Raw genomic sequence first — 12,860 nt, forward strand, 5'->3', positions numbered from 1 at the left:
AGAAAAATACCATATGAGATTGCTCATATGTGGAATCTAAAAAAAAAAAAAAGAACATCTTTCTATTTTTATGGGAGATAACAGGAATTGAACCCAGGACTTTGTGCATGCTAAGCATGCACTCTACCACTGAGCTATAACCCTACCCCTTCTCGTTTCTTTTTGAGTTGTACCTCAGCTGACTTGTACATAAACACGTGTGTGTGCGCACACAAAACCATAAGGAAATACACACTAACAACAATTCTGTCTGGTGAGATTAGAAGTGATTTTTTTATGGCCTTTATTTTCCCCCAAATTTTCTACAGAGTTTTACTGTCATAAACATAAAAAGAAAAAAATGTAATATTACCAAGTTTTTGTTCTTGGTGGACAGTAACATTAATAAAAACATCCTACTGAGGGACAAAACTAAAATTTTTTTTAAATGACAAAACAAAAAACCCCATCTTAGCTTCAGGCTTCACAACATTATAGGAGCCACGGCATGCTATTCAGTAAGCCAAATCCAAAGCTCATTCGCCAAATACGTCGGGCAGGCCTGCCTGCTGGGGGCCAGCCAGGTGCTGGGACACCAAGAGGATACAGACGTCCCGCCCTCGAGCAGGGTGCACACTCCTGAGGGACAGGCAAGGACAACACCCAGCAGGGACGAGGCTGTGGAAGCACCTGCCCCTCTGATCCGGGGGAGGGAGGGAGTGGTGAAGGCCAGCTGAGAGATGGGCACTGGGCAGCCACTGGCAAGTTTTAGATGGGGAATGATGTGACCAAATTTGTGTTTTAGAAGAATCCTCCAACAGCAGAGGGGAGGGGAGGCAGCCTTTCAGGGAGGCAAGGGACGCCAGGTGGGAGATGGTGTGCACACAGGATACAGGGAAGGGAGGACATGCAAGGAACCTCTAGGGGTCAGAGCCAATAAAGTACGTGTGAGGGGAGGAGAGGAGGGAGCCAGAGGGATCCCGACATGACAGGAAAAGAGGAGAGGGAGCTGGTTCTGTGTGTTTAGTCGCGGGGGCTGAAAACAGAGCGTAAAGATGACCTGTCCTGGGTAAGCCCAGGAGGGTTTTTCTTTCACTGTCAAACCACGTTCCATCCCTAATCTTTGTACACTTACTCTCCTAAAATAGATGTTCCCTGCAGTGGGAAGTCCACACAAAGGGAATTTTGTTCATTCTTAAGTCTGCTTTGAACATGTGAAGAATGGACACCCTCTTCCATTGGACACTTTAACTTTGATGAATTGGTGGCAGGGACCACTCACCTCTTTTTGTGTCAACCGCAGAAATGGCCTGAATCAGAAGAGGCGCGTTGGACTCCGAGTACTCCACAAAGACCAGCAGCAGCTTCAGGGCTGTCTTCACCACCAGGCGGAACTGCACAGAGAAGAGAAAGCCAAAGTGGCGCTTCAGCCACGGCAGGAACGCCTCAAGGCTCCGTCCTAACAGGAGCTGGCATCCAGCGCTGGAAACGGCCCAGCCGCTCTTCTTAGCAATTAGGCGGATTATCGGATGCCTCAGAAGGCAGGCACTGGTATTATCCCCATTGCACAGATCAGAAAACCAAGGCACAGAGTACCCCACCCAAGATCGCACAACTAGAGTCAGACCCAGAATTCGAACCCTTGGCCCCAGAGCTCACCCCAGTGGTCTCCTAACAAATGAGGTGGTCAGTTACTTCATTTTATCTGGAGTAGGTAATTTTTCTGGTGAGGAAGCAAGCAGAGCAGGTTAAATGACTTGTCCAAGGTCACAACAGCGAGCCCAGTAAGCAGGAACCTGAACCAAGTTCTGAAAATTGCCGCTTGGGTTCTGGCAGTCCTGGGCCCAGGGCACCGCACTCGTGAGGAACCGTATGCAGCCCAGGAGACCCCTCCTTCCACAGGCCACAGGTCACTTACCCAGAGAAATTCCCCAATCTCCCAACTGAAGCTGCCACAGATCCTAACTCAGTTCAGCCAGCCAGGGGTTGCAGGGACCGGCAGTCTTGGGGGTTTCCAGGTCAGCTCTCCACCCATTTCCCCAGGTGCTGCTGCTGCAACCTGCACCCACAATCTCCTTTCCTGCACCCCACTTCTTTTCAAGAACCCCCTCCTCAAGGAACTCACACACCAGCCACCTCCTGGAAACAGGTTCGATTCTTATGTCCCAGAAACAGCAAACCTGCCTCCTCGGGCTGCTCCTCCCCTGAAAGCAGGTGGGTGGGCAGTGTCCCATCACCCCCTGGGGCAGAAAGCACCTTCAAGGGGAGAGGGGCTGATCTGCGTCGTGTCTGCAGGGCCCGGGACTACACTTGGCAGACAGTGGGCTCAGTGATGTCTGCTCACTGAATGAATGAAAACCCCAGTGACCAGCCCATCAACCACGTCCCCTCACCTCCGTCATCGGGGCTGGGGAGAATCGGCCCCAGGCTCTCCATTTGCTCTGCAGCCAAGAAACACCCAGTGCCTCCTGTAGGCACCTGCTCACATCAAAATACTAGGGACACACATTGACCTTCCAGGGGACTTGGAGCATCCCGCCCACCACAGGAAACAGTGTAAAACTACACCCACCCAAGTCATTTCTCCAATTCACACAACCGCCTCTGCCCCTTGGCCCTTCTCCTCTGTCACACTTCCCTAGTAAACCATATGTCTCTTCCTTGACTCCACATCTCTCTCCAGCCTGTGCTGTGGTTCTCAGCTCCTCTTTCTAGGAAAACACAAAAGAGCTGCCACACTCCCCATCTCCACCTCCCACCATCTCCTCCACCCAGTGTGGTCGGGCTTCCATCACCACCATGCAAATTCAGTTCCTCTCGTCAAGGCTGCCGATGCTTCCATGTTGTCCAATGCTTACTTTTCTACATTCGTTTTAGCTCAACTCTCAGCAGTACGTGACACAATTAATCGCTCCCTCCCGAAACAATTTCCTTCTGCCATGGCCTTCCACTGTCTCCTACCTGAGTGGCTACTCTTGCTGGCTCCTTCTAAGGAGCTCGACCTCTAGGTGTGGGACGGCCTCGGTGTTCACGCCTGTCCCTGCTCCCTTCCCACACGCTCTCTCTAGATGCACTCATCCAGGCGCTGAGTTTTAAAACCCATCTGTGGCTCAATGCTCTGCAGGCCTGGCCCCTGGACATCACCACTCAAATGCTCACAGGCACCTCAAATTCAACGTGGCCAGAAGAGAACTCGTGATCTGCCCTCATGCTCATTCCAGCCTGGCGACCACTTCCACAGTCCCCATCTCAGGACAAGGCCCACCATCCACCGCGTGCACATGGGAGTCCCCCTGCCCTTTCCCACCCAACCCCACCGTGACTCCGTCTGCCGGGCTGTAGGAGCTGTGCCTGCCCTGACTCCATCCACGTCGCTGTCTCCCTGTTCGCCCCAGACCACCGTGGGAGCCTCCCAAGTACTTCTGGGCTTGTCAACCTGAAGTCCACTCTCCAAATCACAGCCAGAGAGTGACCCTGGCACTTGGAACCCGCCACTCACTCTGCGTCCCATCAGGGTGGGAGCCACTCCTGCAGGCCTGGCTGAGCTCTCGGACTCTACCCAGCTGCTCCAACCACCTGCCTTTCCTTCGTCATGTGACTACACGTGTGTCACATCCTGAAGCCTGTACATGACTTGGAGACTTCTTGTTGGCTAGTCCCTCACCGGTCACCGCAGGTCTGGCCTTTCCTTACCTTTCAGATCAGAGAAATGTCCCCTCCTGGCCATTTCATCTAAAGAAGCCCCTGGACCACTCACATCATCCTGTTTTTATTTCCTTCACATCCTTTATCGGGACCTGAAACTGACATACGTGTTTGTCCTCTGTCACCCCCACCCCCGACTAGAACGTAAGCTACCTGGTGGCAGAGACGCGGTTTTCTGACACACAGGAAACAGGATCTGCCTCTGAGGAGCTGCTGGGTCAGCCCCACACGTGGAGGGCAGGCCAGTGGGGCGCCTTGCATGGGGGCTTGTCGTGCCAGTGCAGCCCCTTACGTGTGTGGACCAAGCCCCCCCACCCCCGGGTCCGCCGCCGCCACGCCCCACTCCACCCCGGGCCTCAGCCAGGCCAGGGCGGCCACCGCTGCTCGGAGGCCACGCGGGGCCTCAGGCTTCTCATGGTGGCGTCCTTGTCACAGAGGGAGAGCTGCCTTCCTCCGAGGGCTTTGAGCTCTTGAGCACGTTCACCTTGACAACCCGAGTCCCGAATTCGGTCCTCCACTCTCCCTAACTGGGAACAGACTGAAGTCCAGAGTATTCTTCTCAACAACCGCGAGGCTGGGGGGCGCATGGCACAGTGAACTGTGCTATCTTTGTACACTCAGAGCTGAAAACATATTTTCAAGTAAATAAAACAACCCAGCAAGTCTAGGCTTGACGACCTCCTCAGCGGGTGGACTGTTATTATGTGGTTTAAGCCTCCTCAGTGCCTTCGTGGGGAAGAACCTGGCAGGTGCCCAGCCCACCCCCTTCCCCACCCGCGGGTCTCAGCAGGGCCCCCACATGCCCGGCTCATCCAGGTTCCCTCTGGGCATCTTTGTGGTCCCAGGGACCCAGAATCCCCCAGCCACTCTCTCCCTGACGAGCCTCTCTAGGGAAGAAACCACTATTTTCTCACAAAATCTTCTTTTTCTGTTCGTCTCAACATGCCTGTTCATGTTGTCTGCTCCTTTGCTATCAAGGCTCTGCTTACAGAGATCTTTTGGCACTGAAATTATGTTCTTTTTAAAAAAATCCCTAAACTCTTCTGTTTCTTGATTTTAGGTTTCTATGAATTTGGCTGCTACTGAGTCTAAGTTTGCATTTATGTATATTTGGAAGCCTTTCTATGTAAAATTAATCACAGGTAGCTAAAGTACTTTAGAAAAAAAGAGCATTAGCTCGTTAATTTTATGGAAATGAACAGTACTAATTGCAAGCATGCCCTAACTAATCATCAAAATACATCCAGCAGGACTCCGCCTCGGAAATGCCTCAGTTAATGTTAATGACTGCATAGACTTGAAAGTAATAAAAGTACCTGACTTCAGGAGTTCTACATCAAGCCCTCATTTATCCAGAAACCACTTATTCTGATGCCCTCAAGTATCTGGAATGCTATCAGAAACCTCCAGAGCCTTGGAGCAGCCACAGTGGAGGTCACGCATCCACTCCTCCAAGTTCGAACACGCTGCTCCAGCTCAAGGCTCTTGAAAATCCACACTGGGTGCCACTGGGCTTACTTTGGACACATTCTAACAGGAGTGGAGGCCATGGAGATCCCCAGCCCACATCTGCGGAGAAGAGGCAAACCAGAGGCCAGTGGTAGAGGAGGGGAGGCAGGCCCACCGGGGCAGCAGGAGGGAGGATTGCGACGGAGGAGGGTGGGGACAAGAGGACACACGCTACTGCGCGGCTCAGACACCGAGGCTTCTCTAAGAACTGTGGCAGCGAAAGCCAAGATTTTCAGCTCTGCATGTTCTGATGAGGGGTCTCATTGCAAGGACTCACAGGCTCACACACCTGCCTATCCCTCTAGCACCGGGGGAAAATCAGTAAGAACTCATTCTCATTCTTCTGGTGCATCAATCGCTTGGGAAGATAAAGCAACCAGTCTCAAAAGAGTTAAACAGGGCAACACGGAGTCAGCCTCCGAGGCCGTGGTTCGAAGACAAACGACACACAGGGGGAGCGAATGCCCCAAGTCCGGAGGCTCTGAGTGGCCACGTGCTGAGCCTACGGGGGAACAAATTCAGCTCCTGGAGAGGGGTGCGCTGGCTGAGCCCACATGGGGCCCCTCCCAGTCCCAAGAGGCTCTGCTGCTTCTTTCAACTTCCTGAGTGCCTTCCAGATGCCCAGCACCCAGCGAGGGTCCGTGAGGGGGTAAGCAAGCCCTGCCTTGTGGTGCAGAGAGGACCCGGAACACCTCCACACCTGATACCTGAGGGTGGTGCCCGTGTGGGAGGCCCTCAGAGCCTGGCTGCTGAGGACAGACGGCACTTCCCAGAGCAGAGCCCGTCTGGAGGGGAGGAGAGTCAGTGGGACAGGATCAGAGCTGGCTGGGCCACCCAGCCTCCTAGGCCTCCAGGGAGCAGGAGGGCCCTGGGAAAATCTTTGGGTTCCTGACTACACGAATAAGCCCACCTTTTTAGGGGTAGAAGAAACACACTGGGAGTCTAGATTCAGCCTTTGGGATACATATTACCTACTTTTTATATATAGTCGACCCTTGAATAACACATGAGTCTACTTATATACAGATTTTTCTTTGAAAGTAAGTAACGCCATTTGCAGCAACATGGATGGGCCCAGAGATGAATATACTGAGTGAAGTCAGTCAGACAGAGAAAGACAAATATCATATGATATTACTCATATCTGGAATCTAAAAAAAAAAGATACAAATTCTATTTACAAACTAAAAACAAACTCAGGGACATAGAAAACAAGTTATGGTTACCAAAGAGGAAAGGGTGGGAGGGATAAATTAGGGGTTGGGGGTTAACAACACACATTACTATATACAAAATAGGTAAACAACAGGGACCTACTGTAGAGTACAGGGAACTATATTCAATTTCTTATAATAACATATGATGGAAAAGAATCTGAAAAGAATATATATACGTATGTATATGTGTAACTGAATCACTTTGCTGTACACTTGAAACTAACATTGTAAATCAACTATACTTCAATAAGAAAAAAATTTTTTAAGTAAATACTACAGCAGCACATGATCCAAGGTTGCAGAACCATGGATACAGAACTGTGGATACAGAGGAACCGCAAACACAGAGAACTGACTATAATTTATACATGGATTTTGACTCCTTGCAGAGTCTGTGACCCTAACCTCCATGTAATTCAAGCGTCAACTATAATCACATTCTAAAAAAATTAGAACTCTATTTTAGTGCTGAATATTATAATAAATTACGTGTTACATTGTTTTAAAAGCATGGAGCTAAATCACGGGTTCTAACAGGAATCCGAGACACCCCTCTGTACCAGGACAGGAACACGCAGCCCGCTGTGACCTGTGCTCTCGACTCTGGGGGCAGCTGGGCTGAGCCCTCCCCTCCACTGCGCTGTCACCTTCACTCTCTGCTCCTACACAGCACAACACAGAGGCCACGAGTCTTCAGAGGAACAGGGACGCCTGACGGCCCGGGGACGTAGCACTTCTCAGGTCAAGGGCTGCAGTCAGAGGACCGAGCCCCCAGACTGCGGGAACAAGTCCAGATTCCAGTGGCCCCTCCGTGTCAGGGAGGCGGGGACTGAGAGCAGGAGGATGATGTCCATGCGGTGCTTGGCCGTTTTTGTTTTTTGTTTTGTTTTTTTAATTTTCTGGGTCAACCCACAGGGAGGGCTTGGGGTCAGCCTGTACAGAACTGGGGTGTCTAGGTTTTAAATAAAATGCACGTACCAGATGGATGGGAAAGGTATGAAAGGCAGTTTCTAGATAATTCTGCACCTAAAAGCAAACTGGAACTCCCCTCATGTTTTACTGGACTTAGAGAAAATCAGGAACTAGAATTAGCAGGTCAAATATGCTGCTTATTAAGTAGAAATAAAATTAGTCCCCCAAATCTCCAAATTCCTACTTCTCTTCTAAAAACTCAGCAACTATGAAAAGAAAACAATTTCCAACCCTCATGATTTAAATTACAAAGAGGGTTAGAAAGACATGCTTCATTCTAGTCGTTTTCTCTAAAAAAGCATAAATATGTTAAAGAAGTGACAGCTGGTTATTAAAACTGAACTAGAGATTGTAAGGTAACTCGATCCATGAAGCTTTGTCTCATTATTTACAAACTCACCAGCACTAAGAACGTGCTGGGTGTTTTAACAACGACAACACAATTTAAGTGACTTCTTAAACATTTTATTCCTAAGGCATATACTTAAACTCGGAATTCCTGAGCAACAAGCTCACAATGAGCCCTAAGGGCTTTGCAACTGCTTATCAAACAGATACCCTGGGCTCCAAATCTCTCCCCTTCTATGACACCGTCTGCAAAGTGAGGTAAAGGATGGACCCAAATACATCCCCTGAGTACAGAGCTCTGAGCCGCGGCTTTCAGGTGTCTGTGGGGGAGCGGTGTGGACACATCTGCCAGGACAGGAGGTCACCTGCACCAGGTCCATGTGCTGTGACCTCAGGGCCTGACGGCCAGCCTGTTTATGACCCAATGCAATCTGCAGAAAGGGAATCAACCTGGTGACTGATGTAGTAGCTGAGTGCGAGGCTGGGATGCCCTTAAATTTTTACTAGTTAGTGGTAGGAAATCTTGCAGAATGTAAAATATAGAAGATCATTCAAAAATAATTTAAATAAACGTCAAAGGAATAAGCAATGCCACAAGTGAACATTTTCTTCTATTGAGACAAATCCTGGGGCTTAATTTCCTCAAAGAATAATGACTAAAAGTGGACAAGACCAAAAAAAGTCCACTTTTCTTAACTTTCCCTTAGGATATTCAATGTAATTATGAAGAGATCGTTGATAACAGGTAATACAAATCCACTCTGCTATGGCTAAGGATTACTGAAAACCCTCACCGAAACACTGCCTTCAGGAACACCTTGACAGTATCTGCAAAATGAAGGAGGGAAGTCAACCAGGGTGGGTACTTTCCCACTGAGTGACATCCTCATCTTCAGATGCAAAATCTCACGTTCTAGGCGGCTATGCAACTTGTCACACAGCGAATTTCTGGAGGAAGGAAGTCCAAGAAAAACACAGGCTGCTCTGATTTTTTCTACTGTACTATGGGGAACCCCATCTTTCCCTCTGGTGCAAAAACAAAAAGCCTTGGGGGAATGCGACATTCTTTTCCGAACAATAATCAATGCTAAACACCTTTCTTACGTTAATAACCAGCGTGGGAAACATGACAGTGGAGAACAACCAAACCTCAGGAACGGTGAGCTGTTAGCAAGAGTTTGGCAGTCGGTGCACATCTCCTTGGAGCGGGAGGGCACGTGCGCACTGGCAGGTGGTGGGAGGCTGCAGGCATGGGGGTGAGCAGCGCTGGCGGAGGCAGACTTGGGTCAGCAGGCTACTCCCGGGGTGGCCCAGGAGGTCCATGCTGTTTTCGGTCCTCCTGTCCACCCACCTCTTCTAGGACATCTCTTCCCGAGGAACAGCACACTGGCTACTCTGGGCTGTTTACATCCCCCCAGATTTTATTCCATAATAGAACCACCCATTCCCACTCTCTCCAGCTGTTAGAACACAGCTGCTAGTCCTGGGCCACAAGCCCTACAAGGGCAGAAGGGTCAAAGTCCCACCCTGCTCCTGCTTTTCCCATTCTTGGGGATCATGTCGACATAAATTAGGAAGCTGTCACTCTGGGTTATCAACAAGCCTCTGGAGAGCTGTGATTCCTACCACAAAATCAGCTCCCTGAAGCCGATCATCACAGAGTGGATGAAGAAACTGCTGTTCCAGCCCCGTGGCTGGAGACCCATCCTGGACCATGGGGACCTCAGCATGCAGGCTCCTATAAGGTCTGGCTTGAAACCCTGGTTTCTCCTTCTTTCTAAACAATGACTAGTCAAACTTCATTTTTTTTTCTTTCCTTCCACTGAGATTGTCCTCGGGAAGGGTATCCAAGAGATCAAATCAAGAATTCGTTTTCTGGGTGTGCACAGCCAAATAATCAGCAGGAGAACAACATCCCTAAAGGGGAGGCGGGTGCTTTGTACCCACAGTATCTCTAACAGAAATGTTACTTAAATCTGCTATTAAAACCTGTGGAATTTAAAAAATCTTACCTAATGATATGTTGATAAACATGGAAGAAATTCAAACCCAACCTCATTCACCAAATATGTTTTCATGAAGAAACAAAGAAGCTCTTTGAATATAGTACATAATCAGAAACAATTTGATTTTATAATATAAGAAAAATCAAATTATATAGTACATTCATTCATATGACTAAATATTACACAGGCATGAAGTGTTATTTTTAACATACCATAATAACACAGGAAAATGCTTATACTATATTTTGAGTTAACTGTAAGAAAATTTCCCCCAAAATTGGAAATGTACAAAATTAATCTTTATGTAGTAGCATTTCAGATGGTTTTTACTTTTTTGCATTTCTAAACTTTTTATACAGAGAGAATATATTACTTTTATAATAATAAAAAATTCAGTAACAGTTTTAAAAGGTTATTTCTAATATTCAGTTTTCATATTAGACCAGTAAACTTTAGCTGTTTTTCCTTCAATCTGTTATCATTAACTGCATCACGAAATTAGTTTTAATCCAAACTTCTATTAATAAAACACATCTTCATTTAAGTAATTTGGAAAGATTAAACATAAAAAATCTGATAGAATTCATTGGCTGAGTAGATCTCATGGTATTTTATTTAATGTGTTTTAAAAGATACAAAATGGTACCTCTGGCTTCTACTTAGAAAGCTGCAAAAAGTGTGGCTCCAAACCGAACAATAAGAAAAGCCACATTATCATTAAAATCAGCTTTCCTTGAGCCCATCAGAGAGCTGGGGCTTCAGGGTAACCAAGTAGCCTGAACTCTAAAAAGGGACTTCCCTTCCGCCAAGAAAAGATGGAACACGGCAGTGGCCCATCTGAGGCAGAGGAGGGAAGAAAGATGGGGCCACCATACCAGGCAGTAAGTAAAACTTAGATCACGGTTTTAACAAATTGCTAACGGCCAAGCATGGATCATCATAAGTGTCTGGAACCCCTGGGAACTACAGATGCAAAGGAAGGTGGGATGCGGCAGCCCTCACAGGTGCTGTCCCATGACCTCCGTGGCACCATGAGGAAGACCCAGGCAGGGACAGAGATGTAAGACTCCCCAGGGTGCAGGTCTGGGGGCTGCACAGCCAGGTAACCAGAGTGACAGCAACCACCTCACTGGAGGAGGGGAGCAGCCACCACGCCACCTGGACAGGCAGGAAGCCACACCCAGAGCCTTCTCCTCTCTGAGGGAAGGGCAGCAAATCTTGTGGCCCCTGCTGCACAGGCGGTGTAGAAAGGAAAAGAATAAGCCTGCGCTGCTGGAGAAGGGACAGGAAACCATCCTGAGCCAGACCCTTAGAGGTGTCCTCCTGCGGAGGGAGGTGTGGCATCACTGAGGGAGCCCCACCAAAGGCCCAGGCACACTGACCCTGCTGAAGATCAATGTGGGGCAAGGATGATGGAGAAAGTCCAGTCCATTAAGCGCCAACCCACAGCAGGTTTCCACTAGGGGAGGGGCAGGAGCATGGAGAGAGAGAGATCCCCTCTGAGACCCAGACACGTAGGAAAGCTCTAAAGCTGACAGTGAAAGACGAACACTGAGAAAAACCCTCTGGCAAACCAGCCCTCACCTCAAGCATAAGACACTGCTTTAAGGAACATGGAAACTGGTGGTGCGTGGAAGAAGATAACCATAGCAACAGTAAAACCCCAAGCCTGCCCCCATGCCCACACTGACAACCTCTTCACTGCAATAGCCTAGCGGTAGAGACGTGCCCATTTAGAGGCATAAACACTACCTGCCTCTGTTCTGTTCTATACGTGATAGCAAGCCTTCAACCCAAAATTACAAGATGTACCAAAAAAAAAGCAAGAAGGCCCCAAATCTTCACCCCCGCTGTCAAGAAATAAAACAATCAACAGAACTAGACGAGATTTGACTTGACATTGAACTACAAAATTCCCAATGATTAATATGTTCAAGACTCTAGTGGAAACGGTGAACAACATGCATGAACAGATGAGAAATTTCAGCAGAGGAAAACTATAGAGATGAGTCAAGCAGAAATGCTAGAAATAAAAAGCATTGTAAGAGGTGAAGAAGTTCATCAGGATGACTCAACACAGTGAGCACAGAACCAATTACCTTGATAAGTCAACAGAAGCTGCCCAAAATGAACCCAGAAGAAAAAAGAGTGAATAAACCTTTCACCCTTGCAAGACATATTTTTTATGTCAGTCCCTGGAAACATTTTTAAAGCCTAAAGCATTCCTTTCCTGGATAGAAGCCAGATGTAAGGCCATCTTAATGAGTATTCTATTGAAGGTAAAATGATTTTAATGAAGACATCCAACCTCTGTTTTCTAACGTGAGGATCCAGAGATGCATAGATTAAAAACCTTGGGAAATTATGCACCTCCAACAACAGTACAAATGATGCTTCTTTAGAAAAAGAGCAGGAGTTCAGATAATCACTCGTATCAAGACGTTCACTATTTCATTTTTTTACATTTGAACATGTTAATCAAAGGAATCCTTCATGATACCATTAAGAATTACTAAACATAATATTTGATGCTCTGAGAAGTTATAATGCAGGCACCTCACACAACGCAAAGTTAGGACTGGCAATCCTTAAAACAGCAGGGAGAGAACAGAAGAGTTGCCAAAAACCTATAAACAGTTCACTGCCTCAATTTCTGGTAAAGGAGTAAGGATGAAGAAAAATTATATCCTACATTTTTCTAAACCCACTACTGATCCTGGCTTATATGCTCCAGAGGATTTTTGGACGAATGTCTCTTGAGCACTTAGAAGAGAGACGGAAGCATCTAAGACCAGCAGTTTCCAGGTGAGCAGGCCCTGGCAAGCTGAGCGCATCTCCCTTTTTCATCAGGAGGTGGGAGGTAGGCGGACTAGCAGGAAAGAGTTGTTAGCTCACAGTTCTGAGCACTCAGGTGCAGGTACAATGCTCAGGGTTTTATATATCCTTTACTGTTATCCCATCTTATAGATTATTAGCTCCACTTTATGGAATAGAAATAATCCACCCGAAGGATCACAGAGATGTGCCTGGCCCTAAATTTTCACCCTGACCACCAGATGCAGCTTCCTTTGTTAATGCGACGAAAGGTTGAATGAGTTTGGTGTCTCATCAGTAACTTCACTAA

The 12,860-nt window shown here is 47.8% G+C and overlaps 1 protein-coding gene across 7 annotated transcripts in view; it reads right to left on the reverse strand.

The window, feature by feature from the left end:
• FHOD3 (formin homology 2 domain containing 3) overlaps positions 1–12,860 on the reverse strand; it is a 402,137-nt gene that overhangs the window by 151,360 nt on the left and 237,917 nt on the right. For all 7 annotated transcript variants that reach the window (XM_072948976.1, XM_072948975.1, XM_072948981.1 and 4 more), the window contains one exon: positions 1,262–1,373. In XM_072948976.1, the coding sequence (XP_072805077.1) occupies positions 1,262–1,373 (112 nt within the window). The remainder of the gene's footprint in view (positions 1–1,261; positions 1,374–12,860) is intronic.

The sequence above is a fragment of the Vicugna pacos genome, chromosome 24, assembly GCF_048564905.1.
Source record: "Vicugna pacos chromosome 24, VicPac4, whole genome shotgun sequence".
Lineage (NCBI taxonomy): Eukaryota > Metazoa > Chordata > Mammalia > Artiodactyla > Camelidae > Vicugna > Vicugna pacos.